General features: G+C 42.6%; 1 protein-coding gene and 1 long non-coding RNA gene across 6 annotated transcripts in view; one reads left to right on the forward strand and one right to left on the reverse strand.

Moving 5' to 3' along the window:
- LOC126260812 (homeobox protein homothorax) overlaps window positions 1-7,842 on the reverse strand; it is a 1,061,772-nt gene extending 1,053,930 nt beyond the window's left edge. For all 5 annotated transcript variants that reach the window (XM_049958185.1, XM_049958184.1, XM_049958182.1 and 2 more), the window contains exon 1: window positions 7,333-7,842. In XM_049958185.1, the coding sequence (XP_049814142.1) occupies window positions 7,333-7,347 (15 nt within the window). In that variant the 5' untranslated portion in view covers window positions 7,348-7,842. The remainder of the gene's footprint in view (window positions 1-7,332) is intronic.
- A 212-nt stretch (window positions 7,843-8,054) lies between these two features.
- The window catches only part of LOC126259480 (uncharacterized), a 168,060-nt gene continuing 153,949 nt past the window's right edge, over window positions 8,055-22,165 (forward strand). Inside the window, exon 1 of the long non-coding RNA XR_007546519.1 lies at window positions 8,055-8,539. This is a non-coding gene — a long non-coding RNA (uncharacterized LOC126259480). The remainder of the gene's footprint in view (window positions 8,540-22,165) is intronic.

Here is a 22,165-nt window from a genome sequence, read left to right on the forward strand (position 1 = left end):
TATTGAATTATCGACATCATCTGATAGAACTAAATATTCGTATTTATCTGTGATATTTTCTGCCTAGCTATTTCTGTTCCAGACAAGTCCCTAAATTACATTATACAGTGAGAATAACACCAGTGCTAGGGGAATGTTATTAATCGTACACAGCATCTCAAAAGTTTAAAGGAGTAAAGTTTAAAGGAATAAAAGCAGTAATCATTAATTATTATTAGCACAAAAGAATACAAATCTCTGTACCATTTAGTTGCCACGTTGAAGGAAACTGCCTGCAGTGAGCGAAATTCTCGAGTAAAATGTTATGACGTGCAAGATGATTACTTCTTACGAAAATAGCATTGGAGATGGTTCTTAGCTAGGTTTGTTACGAGTGAATATTAAGGATGAGGTTTAAAGTTTTAGACTTTTTCTTGGTATCTAAAGAGTGCATAATAAATTCACAGAACCAGAAAAAGAGACAGTTTATAAAGCAATTATACCAACTTATACGCACATGTCCCGCCAGAACGGTAAGTACAAAACGAACACTTGTCAAAGGATAGAGATTTCAGTTTACGACAGGTAACAGGAAAGGGAATGAATTGTAATGGTATAAAATATGATAGCGTCTTGCCAGCACCTCACATGTGGAAGCAGAAATAAAAATTTCATAAAATGAGAGGCCGGATTGATATAGAGTATAAATTTCAGTGCTATCAAATAATATGAGATGCAAAGATTTACATATGTATTAAATACATTTCGTTTATGATATTGAAAGTGCACCGCAGAGCAGAAATAACTCTAAAAAAGTTAGTTAAAAGAACCACTTGAAAAAGAGAAAACGAAAAAAGAGATTTCAAGAGTACTGATAACAGTTTCCAAATTTCCTTTCCATTTCGAAAGAAGAGGCAAAGAAGGATGCAAAACAACCAGTTTGTAATCGTTTAACATGAAGTGATAAACAAACTAAAAAGAAACGGAATACGGAGATGAATGCAAAGAACATGTAAAAAAAAGGCGAAAATAATTTCCGTGCGATTTTGCTATACGACGAAATGAACGTAACGGCAGACAACAGAAACTATGTCACCATCAATGTAGGAAGTTTTCACATTAATTTTTTTAAGACAATTCTTCCAAATAAGGCTTCCAAATACGACTGAAATGAGAAATATATCAACAAAGAAGCACTGTAGCCCAACCTTACACACACACACACACACACACACACACACACACACACACACACACACACACACGCGCGCGCGCGCGTCACATACGCAAAACAGATGCCTGCGCCCTAAGCGCTGACACAGACAAATACGTCACACTATTTTTACGTCAGCCCCGGTAACAGATAATGAAGCAGCAGAGAAAATAACGTACGCTGTGGGAGCAACTAGCCAGAGGTTTTGACACAGTTTTACAAGTTCAACGCGCACTTAATGCTCCACAGAGAGTGCGATTTTGAGCACCAGAAAAGCCAGCAAACATGACCCTTTACATTTAAAAATAAAAGACCAAAAAGAAAACGCGCACACAGTGAAAGGCGAGCAGCTCCATTACGCGACTTACGACACAGCACCGGTTGGTGTAACTTGCCCGCAAGTAGACAAATCGGCCTGCAGATAGGAATCTATGGAACGGTGCTACTAAATTAATTCTGACTGCTACTGAGAAGAAATCTGAGCATAGCGAATAGTACGCTTATTAAGCCGCCACATCGTAAACACTTGCCTATTCCCTCTTTCAGATATTAGCATTACTAATGTAATTACATTGCGACCTAAATAGTAAAGTGCAGACTGCTGGAAAGTTTATGTCAATCGGGAGCTTTCACGCTGAGTTTGGTTTTGCTACCTTATGAATGCAGACAATTTATATTTTAACACAGGCTGTAATTGTTGATGTGTGTGCTAGAAGTGCACACGGATGACAACTCAGTTTGAACGTTCATCTTTCAGCTAAAAGTTTCCCTAACTTGTAAGTCTAGTATCTTTGAAATTTGTGAGAAAGGAGAATTGAAGCGTTTGAGATGCGGTGTCACAGAAATATGTTGAGAATTTAGGAGACTAATTAAATAAGAAACGAAGAGGGCTTTCCACAGAATCGGCGCGGAAGGAAATTTGTGGAATAACTTAAGTATAAACATGGACAGTACAACAGAAATAAGGAAATTACCTTCATGTCACGAGAGAGAGTAATAGAAGGCCAAAAACATTGGAGATGCCGGAGTTTCGAATATGTACAATAAACAATTGAGGACATTCAATTACTCTGAGAAAGAAGTTGGTATAGAAGAGGAGAACTTGGTGGGGCACTTCAAGCAAAGGAGGAGACTGATGATGATGAGAAAAGAGTAAATACATAAAATGGGCCGGAAAGTACTTAAAGAATTTTACCCTCACACTACGATCAGGGACTCATGTGAAGAGTTTGCCACTTCTACTACAACGCTCCCACAACAACAGAACTTTTTCTGTGCCACTTTACGTCACTTAATATCATACACAAATTCTTAGGGGTAGAATACATCTGCTGTGAAGTAGTGATTCTAGTCTCTCTAGCGCAGCGTAACAAACAAGCCCAAATTTCAAGCATTTAGCGTCTATGAATTTTTACTGTGTATTATCAAAGGTGTACAGAAGAATTCATGTTTAACAGTCAAGAGATACAAAGGATGACATGCCAAGCAGGCAGAATAAACGCGTGACGTGCAGCGAAGGTTGCGACCCGGGCTTCAGCCAGTCGCATGCGCGAGACTTTGTGGGATCCTGCAGGCAGGCGGCTGTGGAATGACCAGCCCCGCGCCCTCAGGACCCTTTGCCCGCGAAGTGCAAGCATTACGGGCAGCGTTAATTGCAGGACGGGCCGTGGCGCGCGCTAAGTGCCACCGGCGTGGCCGTCAAACTGATTTTTAAATATAGATGCGCCCTAAACGTTTCCGGTTCACCCTCGATTACTGTCGTAAATTATGAACCCCTGCGCCCTCGCATCCCAGGAGACGGCGCCGGGGGAAGCGCAGATGCCGCATGGCACCCCCGTCTGGCGAAATCGTGAGGGAAAGACAACATACACTGCAAACCCTGACAACCAGGCTCCATGTACGAGTTTTTAAACCAGCCCAACCACCAACTACCCCCCTCCCCCCAACGCTAGTCCATCCTCATTTTTCCCGTGAGAGTGTTGAGTTCGAAAGGCTTATATGTGATTAATGAAACATCTCGAACCGAAAGTTCCACTCCGTCAAATGGTGAACGTGCCCTGCCTTTCTAACGTCCGATTTCAGAAAATCATTTAAAATCATATTGCTTCTTGTAACATTAGTACCAACTTAGATTTGTAGAATGTATATACAGTACGTAATTGTGTTTTATGTTACTAAGCTAACTTGTTCCAACTATGTACAATTACAAGAGATTGTTGTTTGTTAGGCGTCGTGCAATTGTTAAGACACAGCCTAAGTCATTTTCGGCAAATGCCGTGATGGTTCATTCAACAAGGCCACCTGTCCTGTCCTATAATCATCAAACATGTGTGCATATTCCTACGTATGCATCTCTCACATATTTTTCTATTAATCCGACCATATATCACTGTAACATCATCCTTGGATGAGTAAGTTAATAACGTGTCAATGAAATATGCATAACTTGGCAAAAATAAAAACAACGCAGGTGTTCATTCGTCTACAGTTAAACTGATAACGTCTAATGGCATCGTTTTGTTTTTGTAACCAGTCCTTGTGGTGAAGTGCCAGAACTTTTGAAACACACAATAAATGGTGCCAAATGACCAAGAAATAAATGTAACAACACGCTACAACATAGGTATCTCTCATACAATTCAAAGTTCGATTATTATGAACGGGACGGCCCAAGTATTATTGTCACTGTCTCACAGTTGAAACGCACACTGAAGTACTTACAGATGCCACGTAAGATTTTAGCGCTGCTTGCAGCAAAATTGCAATAATAGGACTTGCACTGCGGAGTTGAAGGTTTTTCTTTGTAACGGATCTCGCTAAATTGATTTGCAACGGACGACAGATAAAGTACACAACAGTTTGTAGATTGTGCCGCAAAAACTCACGCGGTCGTTTGAAGACAAAAAATGTACACAATATTTAAGTATACTAAGGCAATTGCCGAAAAATATGATGTACAGAACGTAGAGAAAGCAATGAAGCACTTTACTGGTGAGACTAGTTTTGACAAGAAATGGTGACTGATAATTTTGGAGGATAGTAACATCCTATCTGAAACAACCATACCCTCGGCACTCGGCTGCACTGAATTTGTAGGAAGACCGTATTTTCAATTAGGGGACCAGTTAGAACGGCAAATGTTTTACAATCACGACATCGATTTATGATGAAGGTTTTATAAATACAGATCACTTTATTATCTCGATTCCTGATTTTGGGACGAAAAATTTAACCTCCAGGTCGGCAGTTTTGATGGGAAAAAAAAAATCAGTGACGCAGGTTACGACGGCAATTGTGGATGAAGGTAGAATATTATCCGTGCAAATAACACCACCAAATTACGCCTCAGTTCTGTGAGAATCTTTAGCGCAGCTCGATGGCGAAATCTTGTGCAACAGTCTATCAGTCAGTAATGTGGGCATCTCCAATAGTAGAAACTGCAAAGCACAAACTCAAGAACTAATTAACTTCCAGCTTACGTGTGAAGGCATGATTCGGTGAAGAAACGTAAACATAGGCAGTAATGTGCGAATTACAATACTGAATAATTAACCAAGAAAAGGTATGAATAAATTGGGGCAAACATTTACAATTCGATATCAAACAATCTAACTACAGCTACTGAAGATGGATAAAATACTAAACTTAACGTCAAGTCTGACGCAAAGAACCATCTACTTGTACAGGAAAATCAAGCTGAAAACTCTCAAGATCTCCACCCACAATAATTTTAGTAAGGAATGTATCGTCAATAAGCCTTCTGAAGAAAGGCACTGAGTGCCTGAAACCGGCGAAGCAAATAAAATTTCCTTTATGCAACTGGTTGCTCGCTATTTCAATGAAAACAACTACAGACACTGAAGATGGATAAAATACAAAGACTCCACGCTCTTTTACGATAGCGGAAAACAACTACATGCTACCATTAAGATGACATTGTGGCGTTGTATGGATATCTGTTGCTGATAATTGCAGGACTTTCAAATATTCGAGGTAATAATAAAAGACAATAGAGTCCAGCGCGCTTCTATCACGTTTCTTATCTGTTAGACGGGATGCGAAGAGTGCCCACGTGCTGAAAGTTCTTGTTGGAAGAGACGGAGGACGCATGAAACTTGTCGAAACCATAAATAAGAAAATATCAAGCTTCCATACGAAGAATAATAACATAAAAAGTTCCTGAAGGCGGCAAAATGAATAAAATATTCAAATATTTATATGTATAAAATACCTGATATTAGACACAAGGAATCTGGAATAAGAGCCTCTCAGGAGTTATTTTAACTGCAAGTATATTGGTAACCCTGCACCTCGTGTTACTGTTTATGATTCACAGTATCGGCTCAAGACGCTGAACGCATAATTCCACCAAGTTAAAGTAATCTTGCAAGGCGTCAGCCGTGGAAAAATGACGTTAAGAGAATATTTTAAAACAGCATAACCAGGGATTGTGTAAGAAGAAACTGTAAGTCGACGTGGAAAGCTCTGCGCTAACGCCGGAAGGACGACAACACAATGAAGGTGTTGTGTACAAGGCACTACACGCAAGTGGCGAATGCACATCTTCAGAAACACCGGGCAACGCCTTCTCAAATGAAAGCAGGCGCGGAATCGCGCGAGGGCAGAAGAGGTTTTTCCGGCCGCATAACCAGCCGGGCGGCGCGCCGGGCTTTAGTGGCCATAAACAGCGAGCGAGCGGCGGGAGTCCCCGCCGGCGCAACTGGTGCCCGCGGCGGGCCGTGGCTGCGAAGTCGGCGAAAACAACAGCTCGCCGGCTTACGAGTTACCATCCACGTGACGAGAAAAATCCGACGGTCGCTGGAGGGTTATTAAGCCACCAGGCGCACCTATACATAAACGTTGCCGGCTATAAAAAATTAAGTTGTTGATGATTCTAATGATACTCCAAGCAACAACACTGACGCTCAAGACTGTCTTGACGTCAACGAAATGCACATCTGAGCGACTCTTTCTGCATCATATTCCATAATACGTGCAGAAGGCTTCCTAATGTAACTGGAGAATAGTTTACACCGATGTATCAACACTCAAAATACTTCAATCGTGGGACAGATAAAATTGCACGGAAATAAGAACAAAAACTGGAGAGAGCGCAGAGTGTTAGATCATACCTTTAAAAATAATAAAGTTAAAAATTGCGAGATAACAGGACAACAATACAAGGAGAGAAAATTGTGTATAAATGATCATAAAGGAATTTTAATCATTGTTCCCGCTCTTGGAAAAAATAATAATGAATTAAAAACGTAATTTTTATTCTGTGCCGTTGTTAATTCATTATGAGCTATGTTCGAACATAGCACTGCGATCAGAAGCCTTGACTCAACAAAACCACGTAACAGACTTTCCAAACTAAGTTTGGATGAAAAAAAGCACATACGGTGACGCGTAGGACAAGTGGAGACATGTCACAATTCGGCATAACCAAATTATAGAACTACAGTTGGTTGCCTTATGGGTACTTGGCAAGCTCGTACCAATGAAATAAGGACTAAACTGAAGTTCGTTTGCAAAACATCTGAATTTGGAACCAGTCAGTCCTATTGGATCACTCGAATTTTATACCGCAGATAAGTTTTGTTTACAGAAGATGCCGAGAAAAATAAGAGAATTTGGGAGTAGACTATGTTCACAGCTCAAGATGCTGATCCTCGCCGACAGGTGATCACCAATAATGGACACTGACAAGTCGAAAAGCAGTTTACCTGGACCTCCTCTTGTACAGAACAATCACAACACTAAACCGCAGGAGAGAGCCTTGACGCGGGCGAGAGCCGCGCAGCACAAGTCACTAGCGGAGGCGGCGACACGCGGCTTTGTTTACAAGCTGCCAATGAGTGAGCGATCGCGCGCGCCCGTCTATCACGGTTGCGTGGCGCGGCCGCGGAGCGACTCACGCTCGGCCGCCGTGGCGTACGCACGGCGGGGCCGGGCGCCGGGCCGCATGATATATTGCAGCCACCAGCCAGGCCTATCAAAGCCATCGGAGGCCCCCATCTCTTCCAACATGGCCGCTACATTCATTACCGGGGCTGATTGATGGTGACATTTGAAAAACAGAGCCGAGGAAGGCGGCACGTACGAAACGCGCCGCGCTGCACGTGCGCCGCGCCACTTACCCGTGGCTGAGCCATGAACGCTCTCGCTGCCCCGGCGAAATCCACTTTCGCACCGTCGAGTCAACACCACATCCACTACTGCCACCCTTTCGCGCCCCCTCTGTCGGTTTCCTCCCCCACCCCTCTCGCCCTCTCGTCGGAAAAGCACCACAAACAACGGAGGCAGCGGCGCGAGTTTTGCTCCGGCGGCGAAAACGACCCGCTGCCCAGCGTATTCACGATGTCACCGCACACGACAGTAAGCACATGGTGGTAGCGACGAGGGCGGCACACGGTCACACTTCTTGCTCGAGGCGCTCTCGTTGCTGCGTCGTTCCGGACCCCGCGCGGCGTCGCTTCTCTCGCTCCACTTCCGACGGCACCCGCGCGGCAGAAGCAGACAGGGAGGCGCGCGCGTCGATCACTGCATGCGGTAGTGCAGCTGTTGCGAGCGATTTGTGCTGTGCGTTGCCGTCCGTCGCGCCGAGACAGGGCCCCAGCACGCACACGAGGTCCTGCGCGCTCCGCAGTCTTCTGCCAACTGTCAATCACTGACCCGCTGGCGGGGGAAGGCGGTGGTGGGCGGGGCGACGTGTGGCTGCGCGCGCAGCGCGGCTCCGCCCCACCCCGCCGCGCGGGAACCCCCCACTACAATGGAGAGCGCCACGCGCCCGCGGCCGGGGGGCGGGGCCCGCAGCGCGCCGAGCGGCGGCGGGCGCAACTACGGCACTCTGTATCACCGCGCCGCGGCGAGCGTGTCGGATGGCATTGGTGACCACGTGGCGCGAAGGCGTTCGGGAGTCGTTCCGAATCAGAAATAAACTGCTTTAGTTTCTTCAGAATCTGCTAAACGATCCATCTACCGCCATCGACAGTCCAACAGTGTCCAAATTCGCAACTATCAAGTACGCTGACGTAATGGAGAAGAGCTGTCATCCCTTACCAAGAAAAATCGTGTGTAAACAATTAAAATTCAAAGTGAAGTGAATGTTACGAAATAACCGATAATCAAAATTGTGAATGGTTTTTAACTCTTCTCGTTGTTCAATAAAAATGCAGTTCGTTTGAGAAAGTAAACAACGTGTTCATTGACCTCAGTCATTAGCCTGCAACAATGTAACACGGAAGAAATACGTATACAGAAAAAGTCATGATTACAAGAAGATTTAGTGATACTCTCCGTCGGTACAGACGAGGGTCACACGTTTCCCAGCAACGGAACGAACAGGTTTGTGTTGCATACTGACTGTCGAATTTATACAAAACTCAAGCAATGTGCTTTATTTTCTCTCGTTCTGAAACAAATGTATTTGTATTACTTTTCGCTTTGGCAATAATTCATACAGAAATCGTCATATTTGTGTGCATGAAACAGTCGAGTTTCCTTAATAATGTTTGTTTGTAGCAGTAAGATAAAATATTGAACAAAGGCATGTGAATAATTTCAAAGTACTTTTCAGAATATTTTTCGGTTTTCCCGTTGAGCGATAAAGTAGATGCTCGTCGTTTTCTGAGGAGCCCTTTCGTTACGCAGGTTGTGAACGGGTTGCCAATAACGTTTTGAATGCATAGAACTCGGCAATAAATTAATTACAGGCTGGGTCTTTTCTTCGTAGACGACGCTAATACCTGTCACGCCTGCGAGTCCTCTTACTATTGGCGAATCACGATTAATGGTAGGAGATTATATAATTTTTTTTAACGCGGGATCGGTACGAGGCGTTGTGCGATGGTAAGCTAGGGAAGGATCGATGGGTCCCTGGAGGGAGTCTAGCCGGTTGGTGTCTTGGAGCTGAATGGGTTGCCGACATCACCATTCTGTGCGCGATCTCGCCTGCCGACTGGTTTGTTTCGCTGTTAATCCCGCGCCAGCAGCCCGCTAAACCGACATTAATATTCCGCGATCGGTATTTACGAGCTATTTACGTTTCCTGCAAAACGGTTTTTATCCGGCCTGTGGCACAGTAATCCCGGCGGGCTTTTATTTATTTTTATAGTCGGCTTTTTGCGCAAGTTTGGGGGTCGGAGCGCGCACCCCGGCGCCGACCATCGATCATCGACCGAGACGTATAAAGTTTGGCAGTGTGGCTGCCGTGACAACTTGTCACCGGCAATCAATAGGCCCGCGCGCGCCGCCGTGATGGATAGGCGGCGAGGCCTCGACCTGCCCGACGCCAGCCGTCGCGACGCCGCGCAGCGCCAAAAAATGAAATAAGAGAAAAAGCCAAAATCGCTCCCGAGTAATCCCCGATCTGCTGCTGTCCAGGGGGCGTCGCTCCACGAGTCGACGAGACTAAATGTATCAATCACTTCGGCTGAGTTTCTCATAGTTGCATTCCAGTCGGCACGCTTTTTGTAGCTACTTACAGAAGTACTTAACATCGCGCAGCACGTAGCACAGCCACCGTCGTAGGATATTTTGAGTCACCATTTAATGGGTACGCAGCTAGAAAACTGTATTTCGGATGGAAATCCTCCTACCACTTCCAAGGTGAGTTTGCTGATTTCTGAATGTAAATGTCTTGAGACGCTACCAACACATTCATCAAAATATATCGTCTAGTTAAAACCACACATTTTTCCTTTTTTTCCATAAACTTCTACTGACATTTCGGCTGCACCATGCTACATATTATTCACGGTTCCGATCCTGCTGCAGAGCATTTAATGGTACTTTTGTTTAAATATAACTCCCGAAGAGATGTTTTGCTGCAGTGGACTAAACGTTATTAATTGATTATACCGCTTGCTCGTTATATCAATTTTTACTCCAAACAATATACACTTTAAATATCACGTGCTACATCCCCTCGCCACCCTTCCCCCTCTTCCCCCCGCTTTCACAACGAAAATCGCCTCTTCCCAGCTTCCTACCAGATCTCTCTTCGGCAAGATTTTTTGTCATCCTTAGATTTTTTCTTTAGGCCCTAAATCGATTCGCCCCGTGTGCATTAAGCTACATGTTTTTGACGTACTAAAATGTTTGTTCTTATATTTTGTCAATGTAGGCTTACAGAGAGGGTTACAAAAGGAGCTGTACTTATAAATACAGCAAGTAAAAGTTTTTCCATAACTGCCCATGTTTTTACTACGATGCTTTAAAACTTCATATTTTGTTTCTTGATTTCAGCGCCTTTCGGTGCTGACTACACTAACACAATTCTCACAACACTTATCGGACCAAGTGAATTCATAGGTGTAATCACAAATACTTGTTAGAGGCAATGCCTATGTAGAAGAATCTACGCTTACCTTCACAGTCACTTCTAGATTCTTGGCAAAGTGCTGTACTCACATTTCTGTTGCAGTCCTTTACAAGACTTCCTCGACACATGCACAATCTACGTTACTATCCGTTTCGTACTGAATCTTTTAAGGTACTCCAACAGAATAATTGAGCAAAACAATTGTCCTAATTTCTTCGGGATTGCAACCTCCAAGACATCATTGTCTCGTAAGATCCTTGCCGTGTTTTTAATAAACATGAAAAGTATTTTTATCGCTACTTTAAACTTCTTGCACAGAATCATAAATTTGTTTGGCCGCATTAATTTGTAATTGTATTAATTTGGTTTTTGTTAAAGTGCAAATTTATTTTTAAAAAATATTTATTTTTTCGGGCAACCCTCCTCCACTGGTGATGTTCCATAATGACAGCAGTACATATCCTCTAAAATGGCGGTAAAGTTAACAAACACATACCTTTGCTATTGTTTGCTCTTCCCTTAGTTCACTGATTTGTTTGCGTTTCCTTGGTAGTAGAAAGCCTAAATTTCTTTCGGTGCACCAGCTAAATTTTAATAGTACTAGGAGGTTACTCTCGCAGATTTTATTGCTTTGGTGGCTGTTCAGTTATTTGTAGAATCTACCTCTTGTACTCCTCAGTGCATGGTGCAGTCGCTCTTTTCCATATTAGCTGTTAGTGTTTCATTCCTTAACTGATACCCAAACCTTGAGATTTTAACAGCAAGGACTCTCAATTATCCTCCCTAAACATCTCTTTGGCCGTTTTCTTCAATCTCCGTAGCACAACGGGTGAAGGCCCAGGGATTCTAACCAGGTATTCTAACCTGTGATGAAGATCGGACATCTGAACGTCTATATAATACACAAAGCGCCTTTCCAGTCCAGTGCCTGTCTGTGTGAAAAGTACAGAAATTTGAAACTGAAGAGGATTATGGCACTCGTAGCCAGGACTTAAGTACTCAGCTTGTGATATAAGAGCAGAAATTCATACGTAACAATCTCAGAATGTCATTCTGAAATGGCCCTACCCCTTAAAGATTCAGCCTCTGATTGCCCAATCGATGCAAGTGAACTCTTAGTCCGCTGCATAAATTAGTGTGTCTTTTACATCCTATGTAACACTGAAAACCGTCAATATGCCGGCTCCAGCTTTTTCAGTGAGTGACCTTTACGTTGCTTGTTTTCAATGAATTACATCAGATTATTCTTCCAAATGTTTATTCCATTACTTTTATTGTTCCCCTAAACGGTGACAGTAATCTGCTCTGTAACTAAACAAAAGATAGGCAGTGTTACTCGTGTTGAATATCCTATGGTACGTCTTCCATTTGGAAGTCATTTCTTACATTGAGGATGTACCAAGTCCAATAAAAGAATGTGAACCTTGAAAGTAACTTCTTCCTCATCTATAAGACGTTCTTCAGGCCATATTACATTTTATGAACATCATTGTAACGTGGTGACACAGGTTTATAGGTCACATATGGATTAATCGTTCAAACCGGCCGCTGTGGCCGAGCGGTTCTTGGCGCTTCAGTCTGGAACCGCGCGACCGCTACGGTAGCAGGTTCGAATCCTGCCTCGGGCATGGAGGTGTGTGATGTCCTTAGGTTAGTTAGGTTTAAGTAGTTCTAAGTTGTAGGGGCTGATGACCTCAGCTGTTAAGTCCCATAGTGCTCAGAGCCATTTTTGGGTTAATCGTTCATCAGAAACGTATTACTATAAAAATCATTCATCCGAGGCAGGATTCGAACCTGCGACCGTAGCGGTCGCGCAGTTCCAGACTGTAGCGCCTACAACCGCTCGGCCACCCCGGCCGGCATAGATATCATTAGTAAACTCCCTATAGCATAGGCCTGTAAGAGGCAGAAGTGTGGCTGCTTATGAATTATCGATAGTCAGTAGTCACAAACATCATAATATGGCCTAAGGGAATTTCTTTAATGTAATAACATGTTATTTATAAGGAAGCTAGAAGAACTACCAAAGAGATTGGTCAGCAACTCGTTTTGGTCATTATGAGTGCTCGGTCTTGGTGCTCGAAGATACTGTTATAACAAATACACGTATTAAGCAGTGTATTTCCATGTTCTGACTTGGATTTGTAGGCAGAGGCGCAGACTTTAAGACAACGGGGTATATCCACTGAGTTCGTGCTCCGCCCGTAAAGACCTTGTTGAAGTTGCAGTGTTAAACTTTTTACGAAAAAAAAAGAGATGGTCTTAGTTTAAGGGTGACCTGTTTTCCATCATGCAGCATCTTTTTTTTTTCTTTTCTTAAGGAATTCCACGTCGTGAGAGAGCCAACAGTAACACAGTTACAGAATTTATAACGAAATTTCAGACAGTCGGCTGGTTTAATTCAGCTCCAAACTCGAAGAGAGTGACCCAAAATCATTTTAATCATATCCGAAAATGAATACTGTAACAACTTTCGGTGGTAACACAATACAGCAGCTACTAGACTTCGTCTCTGCTATATATTAAGAAGACAATGTACGAAATTAGTTTTCCTCAGTGACAACATCAGACATCTTCCAGAGTTGAGTGACACATTTGAATTACTTAGGAAACTACAAATAGACCAAATTCACTCATAGACTTCCGATGTATGCTTGTTGGATACTTAGTACTATGGGACCAAGCATCCATAGTTTCATTTAAGTGTGGCACTATCGCAGTACTTCCACTGCACAACAGCTAAATGTACTAATGAATGAGATAATTCGTATGTATTAGCTAACTGTCGTTATGTGACAAGAACTACTGCAGGGTAAATGTAATAATTAGCTGGTAATGAATGAATGGCAGTCGAACCAAAATGTTTCGTCCCAAATTGACACAGTCTGATCTAAATTGAAAGCCTGCTGTACGCAGCTGTATAAAACGTCCGTGCAGTCAAAACTGCGCAAGTAGCAACTGGTGAACGTTATCATCAGGATAAAAGCCATTTACTTTTTTAAACAGTACCTGTGACGTGCTTGCGAAACCAGTTATATCTCCTGATAGGTTGCAGAAGCAATGCCAAGTGGAAAGTAAGATAGGACAAATTTCTTCACGCCAACGTTCTGAAGGGCAACCCTAAAGACAATGGTTGTTGCCTCTTGAGATAATCTGCCTGTATTAGAATAAGCAATAATGCATTTGCTTGGTTAACTGTCTAGTATTGTATCTGGAACAGTGATTGTACAACGGACATCCGTGATTAAGGACACCCCTCTCCCCCACCCCCAAAAATGTCTGCATTTTGTCAGGACTGGATAAACAAAAGGGAACACACCGAGAAGTGAAACAATAGCTGTATCGAAATATTATAGGCAAGAAATTATAAGACTTTAACCCTGTAACTGACTTACAGTTTGTCTTAAATGCCTTTGCTGCCTGCTTTGTATCTAATTGCACATCTGTTGATGAAACCTATTACATGCTCAGAATTAAAATATTGCCTCCATTAAGGATATTCACTTTTCACTACTTAAAAACCTCTAAAACGGCTACCATTCACTCGCACTCTACTGAGATACATACTAATCAACATTTTTTTGAATATGTGTTTATTAAAATTAACACCCATTACATCAGATATCATTTACTATTTCCACAGGGTTTTTAAAAAGAAATTATTTTTCCGTTGTTAATGGGCATATTGTTGAAATTTAATAAAAAAAGTTTAGAGCGATTTAGATTTATTTCAGACTCTAAATTTGATTTGTAACTCAATGACAAAACTCGAGATACAGAAGAAAATGGAACGAACATCTACAAAGAATGGAGAGTGAGACACTTCCCTTAAAGGCAAGAAATTATAAATGCCATGAGAGAAGAGGCATAGGAAGACCCCGACAGAGATGGGTACCATAACAGGCAATTCCTGCCTAATACCTGAAGAGAAGATGAAGATGATGAAGCTAAGACATTTGACAAACATAATAAGAAATATAGGGAATTTTAATTGTTCCACTGTTTATATCCGCACTCTTGAAAAGGTAATGAATTCTATATAGACAGAGGAGCTTTAACCACAAATAGAGGCATAAGCTACGTTGACGTCTGTGCAACTGTTTTATAGTTTTCCAAGCGTTCCATATGAGAGAAGTAGGGACAGATTCAACGTACTTGAAGCCAAAGTATTGCTGCACTGCCCATGGGAATCTATACGTTTAAGCCACACACTACTTATTCCGCCCACAATATTATTTATCTCGTATTGCAGTGTAAAAAAATGGTTCAAATGGCTCTGAGCACTATGGGACTTAACATCTGTGGTCATCAGTCCCCTAGAACTTAGAACTACTTAAACCTAACTAACCTAAGGACATCACAAACATCCATGCCCTAGGCAGGATTCGAACCTGCGACCGTAGGAGTCGCGCGGTTCCGGACTGAGCGCCTAGAACCGCTAGACCACCGCGGCCGGCTATTGCAGTGTACTAAGGCTTAAATTGGAAAGGCATTTTCTCGACAGTGCTCACCGTTATGGGGAATACCACCTCCCAACATTCCAAACTCGTAATTTTTCTCGAGCCTTTATACCTGTCTTCACACTAACTGGAAAAATTTCGTTTCGAAAGGCATTGACCCCCTTCAAGAAACTTAATGATTCTCACAGTGTACAGTGGAGAAAGTGTAACTGTAGTAAACTGACGTGACTGTCGTCAACGCGCTTAACGAAAATGCTTCTCTGAAGATGACTGTGTGGCAACAAGAACCGCGTCTTCGGATAGCGAAATACCTCGATGTACAAGCATATGTTCAAATCTATTTGGATTCAATGTCTCTAATTAAATGTAAATGAATGCTGACCGGTGCAGAATAGCAATCGTGCTGTTTAAAGGAAACTTGGAGGACTTGCTCTGCACAAAATTCCAGAAAAAAATACTCCTCCTTCATATTCACACAAAGTTGAATTGACGTCCTTGCTGGCAGGATGAGATATGGTGATGAGGGGTAAGCACGCATTAAATCATGATATATGTGTTGGAAAGAGATATATGATTTTATTTTTTACTTCTTTGCAGCAGTTGTACTACCCATCACAGTTTTGAGCGAGGAAGCCGTAAAATGATTTTTTCCAGTGTTCAAATCTCACCATCAGATTCTGTCGCTCAGACTATACTTCTGAAGGCTCTCAAATATATTAATTTATTTTTATGTCTCTGCTAATGAGAAAAGTAACTAAATTGAGCAATCATGTGTCCGAGGCTTGGAACATTCTCTTGTCATGCTAGTAAGAATCTACTGACGTGCGATTCACACTTGAACATACCTACTGATACCGCCACAGACCTGCAGAGATTTCTTTTTTTTGCAAAGGGTGATGGCCAAAGTTATGCCTTCCTTTCCTAGATTCTTACGAAGCTACCCACTGTACCACAAACTACGTTCCGACTATGTGTTTCATCTTTATAATAACTCCTTCAGAGGGTGAGAATATACGTTGAAGGAAACGAAACCAACTGATTAGTTTAATGTGTCTATAATTATTTAACAAGCTCAGACAGATTTTCGATGGTTCACAAGTTTAAGTAAAAACTTTCTACTAGATGACTGGCGGGCATCTGCGACTACCTCCCTCCAATATGAGTTGCTCGATGAATCGCTACGAAAATTGGCTTAGCAACTGCAATGCACCTGTGCTTACAAGCTCTTACGGCATCACTTTTCGAAAGTCAACTTTTTCGTATCGGTACGAAATTGTCATAGTACAATGTTGTAAGGTTCACTACTGTTGCATACGGACTTTCTCAGCTCCCCTGCTTCGGAGAATTGGTTTCCCTTCGAGATGTTCCATTAACAACAGCTATCAAAGAGTGGCGGAATGGACGCCGACTGCTGCACAGTTACCAGTTTAAGAGATATGCCACAGAGCAACCGTATACAGCAACTGGAAATCTGTTTATTTTAACGGAGGCCAATGTCCATTAACATTTTCGTTGATTTGCGTTAATTCTGGATGGTCAGAGAAGCTGGCCTTTGTGTGTCTAATGTCTTTGCTTTATAAAAAATTCATCCTAAGTTGAGGTACGTTTCAGAATTTCCTAGTCTTCAGGTTGTTTCTGGAGTGCCTGACACCACATACTTAGCAATTCGAGGAACCCATCAACTCTCCAAATTTCGCTGTAACCTGGAGACTGCTCTTCTTGCATTCTTATCAGTCTGGGCGAGCTCTGGAAGCCATTCGTCCTCAACGTACATCGATATATTTCCGGTGAATCTATGGCGCTCCTTTGGAATAGCGAACGGAAAATGAAATGTGGAGTCAGGTATTACAACAAAGCAGAATATTAAGAAAAAATGCTTTTCTTGAGAAGATATTTTCTTCTCAAACGCCAAGTGATGGTTTTTGAAGACGAATGTTACAGTGCAAAATCCGAAATTCCTTTGTCTTTCTCATGTAGGTACTACGCATTCACCTTAGAATCATTACAACACACGACGTCTATTCGGTAATTTTGGCTGTAAAGAATGTCGTGAGTCAGTCATATACGAAAATGGAAGATAATAACCTTAAAAACGGAGCACAAGTTCATATTAGGTGAGGAGTCATCCGCTTCCTTATCATGGACTCTTTGCAGAATTTGCCATTAACAATTTAGGGGAACAACATAAAGCTTTGATCTTGATAAACGGCCAGGGATTCGAACTAATGTGCACCGGAATAGGAGTCCACAGTCCTAAACACTGCGCCATCTCGTTAAAAGAACTCAAACTATCAACGATTTTGCAAGTACTAGTCTACGATGCGGAAGTGATACACCCATGATGTATGGCGTACTAAAAATGAAGCCCATTAAATGAAGATGAACTCCTGAACGCAGTTAACTTGTTCCAGAATTACCACTTGATGGCATTGATCTTCTTAGTGAGCAATGTCCTTTTCAAAGGAAAAATCCCACGATTTGCTTTGCGTGATTTAGGGAAACCACGAAAAACCTAACCCCGGATTGCCAGACGGGGATCCAAACCGTCGACCTTCATATTGTGGGTTCAGTGCGTTAACTAAAGTAACATCCCGCTGGAGCATCTACACGAGGAAGAAGTGCACCACGTGTATTTTTAGATCACCCTAACCCTACACAGCCTTTAGAAGTTAATACTCACTGTGTGCCTGGTGCGTCTGCCTTAGCACAGCAAAAGCCACAGATGAAGAACATGAATCGAAGTTGGTGCGATGTTTGCTGCGTACGCGCCCAGTGGTATTTTCTGTGATAAGGGAATTGTAGGACTATCCCTAATACAGTAAGATGACAAAAACAGGAAACAGCGACATAAATAGATGAAACATGGAGGATGTTTCAAATCATTAGGGTCAAAATTATACAAACTGAAGAAGGTCCTCATCTGAGTACTTGCAAATAAGAAACTAACAGTTGGAAATGAATATTTAGCTTTTTATTGACATGAACAGTTTACATCTTACAGCAGGTTAAGTTCATAGCAACTGTTCGAAGAGATGACCGCCAGTCTGAAGACGTAAAATACAATGGAATCCATTGGCAGAACTTCTCTGGGTTCAAAATAACTTTGCCGTTAAGCTAGAACAGGTTGTTTATACGATTGTGGTGTAAATACAGTTTCACTAACGCTTTCCATACTGTATTTTTCGAGCTGTGCACTTCAGGGGCTAGATGACGGGTGCTTACTGACGAATCTTTTCGTTACCGATCAAACACAGTCTCCTCAAATTCTACAAAACAAACAGCCTACATGTAGATTACGATGGGTAGCAGTATGTGATTCCTATCTCGGCAACAATTGTCTTCCAATTAGGGTAACGCATGTTGCAAAACCTTTACCTGGACGTTTCAGGCACCATATTCTGCTTTACTACACGTTAAGTTTGCGTCAGCAATTCCTGTGACGAATAATGCCATATCACAGCCATGAACTGGTATTAGTTGTAAACTCCAATGTGTACGCATCTCAGACGATACATTCGCTTTCCAAGGTGCCGGCACCAACGTCGATGTTGACAGTCGTCCGCTATGAAATCTTAGAGATTTATAAACACATTGCTCAATCAAAAACCGTTTACCCCCTGAACTATTTATCTTCGACCATTAGTTTTTTTCTCTAAAAAGATTCTGTTTAGGGCCCTTGCCATAAAAGTAATATTGACCTTCAATGCATGGGAGAACCTCTCCCACCCGGGTAGAAGAGTTCATCGGCACTCCGCTTCCGGGATTCGGGGAGGCGCGCCGACGCCGTATGAAATCTGCCCGGCGGATTAACAACAATGGCCTGTGTGCCAGCCAGCCTAAATGTGATTTTTACGCGGTTTCCGGAATCCAACTGGGTGAATACTCGGCTGGTACCCACGTCTTGTCTCAGTTACACGATTTACAGGTATTTCGTAGACGCAAACAGATAGGAAGAGCGTCCAGTCTCCTCTTGGAATTAACATTGCCAAATCCAGAATAACACGTCGACCACGTAAGCACGGGATGAAGTCACGAAAAAGAAGAAAACAGTTTGGGATAACCTGCGGGTACGTTCTTTCATATCTGACGGAGCCTCTGCAGTACGCTTGGTCGCTCGGAAAGACGGGTGTGACAGCAAGAGGCCTGGCTTGCAGAGCACAGGTGTACCCGCAGACACGCGTGAATCTTTGTTGGGCTGTCCCTTTTGTTGAGCGGTGCGGCGGCATGCATGCCGATGCACGGCCCACGTGTGGCGCGCCGAGCTGCCCGGGGCACGTGCCGCGCACGTGACGGCTGACCTTTTATCCCGCGGAGCGGCTAATTGCCGCCGTGGTCTCTCGCGCGCAGACACATAGCAAACACCGCCTGATAGCCCAGTCGCCTACGGAAAAAAATGCGCACTTTTAAGGCGTCGAGCTGTGTCGGCGTACATTTGAGAGCTCTCTCTAGCGTCGCACACGCGTGTCGCGGCTCGGAAGGGTGCTGACAGCTGCGCAGTAACTGAGTCTTCAGAACCGAGACAGTTACTTCTCAAAGCAGCTGCTTGTGGAGCTGGTCAGGAAGCTCTGTCGTCACCAGCTGGTCATTTTTCCCTCGAGTCGTTTCATCACAGCAGATGTCAGTGCAAACTTAAATGCGTCTGTGTCCACGTTACTGTGTCTGCTTCGTTCCGTAAGCCACTCAAAGCGGTTGCTCACCATCAATGTCATTCGGTAGTTATTCGTTCTACTGCTACCAAGCACGATGCACGATGACGCGCTCCTTAAAATACTTTACACTAAACAGCCCAAATCCTTGCCCGGCCTTCCTGATTGAGAATCACTTCACAAAAGTACGGAGACAGTCTATGACAAAAGAAATGGGGAGCGTCATACCCAGTTACCATCTCCAAAGTAGTCCAAAGAAAAAGCTGCAGATGAACAAAAGCATCTGAAAAAAAAATCATTATTTGGTATCACAAAATGTCAAGCCGATATACTTAATACAGGGTGTGACGGGTCTAAGTGAGGACATTTTTATTAGTCACTGAGGACAGTATGCTGAACAACATTACATCAGCATTTATTTCATCTGAAGACTAATAATTTTAACAGTTAGGAGTATTATGTTTTTAGGTTGGTTAGTACCTCCAAGTACATAGCCTGTGGCAAGAGTAAGCTGTTAAAGCTTATTTCTTTCTTGGAGGCAGTTTAGGTATTGGAGTATGGACACCTGGACGTAAAACAATTAGTCTACGCTGATAGGCATCGTCCACTTATTCTTGAAGTCACAACCGCGCAGAAAACATCCGGTAAGTCACTTATGTAACCTGTTTGTGTGGATTTTTTAAAAGACACCAAGTTAATCCTGACAATAGAAAATATTTATTTCATAACTGCATTTCCAGCCTTTGGCTCATTTTCAAGTGGTACTGCAAAATATTTTGCTTCAATACATGTCAGATTATAAAATGCTTCGACATACATGTCCAGCGCGGCTGGTCCCGACGAAGGTTCGAGTCCTCCCTCGGGCATGGGTGTGTATGTTTGTCCTTGAGAAAATTTAGGTTAATTAGTGTGTAAGCTTAGGGACTGATGACCTTAGCAGTTAAGTCCCATAAGATAAATAAAAGTTAAACCCCATAAGATTTCACACGCATTTGAACATTTGACATACATGTCATCGTCAAAAACAAGCCTTTTCTCTGTAGAAAGCAGTAACATTAGACGAGTGCAAAGCTCTGTACATCGTGAAATTACAGCGATGAAGTGCATACATGTCAGAGGATTTTAAAGTCTGTGAAGTGCTGAAGCAAAATCTTTTTCGGTACCATTTAAAAATGGCCCAAATCGATAAAATGCAATTACGTAAAAAATGATATCTTCAGTCATGGTTAACTTGATGCCCTTCAAAAAACAGCTGTCCGTATATACTGAGCGTTTTGCGTCGATGTGTTCACACTTCAACTCCAGACTTGTTGCCCAGGGGAAAAAGAGCATTAGTGGCTTGCTCTTGCCACACCTATGTATAATGGAGGTACTAACCATCCTAAGAACATATTACTACTAACAGCTATAACCACTAGTCTGCAGATGATGTAAATACTGCTGTAATGTTGTTCAGTTCACTGTCCTCAGTCACCAATAAAATAACTGCACTTATACTGGTAAACCCGGTTTAACACCCCATCTCTCTCTCTTCTCTCTCTCCCTATCTATCCTAAAGTTTAATCTTGTCGTACTGGATCCGCTGTTTTCATGATGTGGCAACATTTATTTTTATTTTAGCTTAGTGGCCGGATGCTTTTTCTGTCACCACAGTCGTCGTTAACATAAACGAGGGAAGTCGTGTGCGCCATCTGTCTGTGAATCGTCTGTAATTTGTTCTGTGTGTTATTGTATATTGACTGTTTGTGTATCGAATTTTCTTAAGGCGGAGATTGGGAACCGACCTATTATTCAACTAACCGAGCATGGAGACTCTCCTAAGAACCACGCACCGGCTGGCCGGTGGTTCAGACCAATGGCTGTTAATCCGCCGCTCATATTCGATTCGAGTCTCGCAAGCTGGAGCACAATGCATTAAGCTGCGCGAGCTACTGAAGTCAGTCAACACAAGTAATAATATATCGTCAAAAACAACATATAGTTTTTTGAGATTTATTATAGTAATAATAAAATTTGATATGACATCGTAGCTGTGATAGAAATTGCGACCTGTGAGACTGATTTAAAATCGTGCTCACTACTGTCATCAAATATAAGATTCCATACATGTAGCACTCGCAGCGGTTTTACGAACCTAGCTACTCCCTACGATACTGCATGTTCTCTCTGTCTAACGACATAGCAGTTGACAGGACATTAAACTTATATTTCCTTTTCCAATAAACCAATCTTTATATTCTGTACTAGTTATGTATTTTACTAGCCACAATAAGCAATCTGTGATCTCTCGCTGTTTCTGCTATATGCAGTTCGTGGCCTATCGAAAAAGTGTGTAGAGAAGTATCTTCCGCTTAGCTCTTCCGACGTGTCAGAATTACTAAAATGAGAAGTACAGAAATCAGTACCATACTGTATAACTGCAGAGGTTGATTATTTATAGCATATCCTGTTTAGGCAGTGCTAAATCTCCTATTTTCCTTTCTTAGTGAGTACATTGTAAATAACGGGAATGCAAGTTCTATCGCATGTGCATCAAAATGTG

Source organism: Schistocerca nitens, chromosome 5, assembly GCF_023898315.1.
Source record: "Schistocerca nitens isolate TAMUIC-IGC-003100 chromosome 5, iqSchNite1.1, whole genome shotgun sequence".
Taxonomy (NCBI): Eukaryota; Metazoa; Arthropoda; class Insecta; order Orthoptera; family Acrididae; genus Schistocerca; species Schistocerca nitens.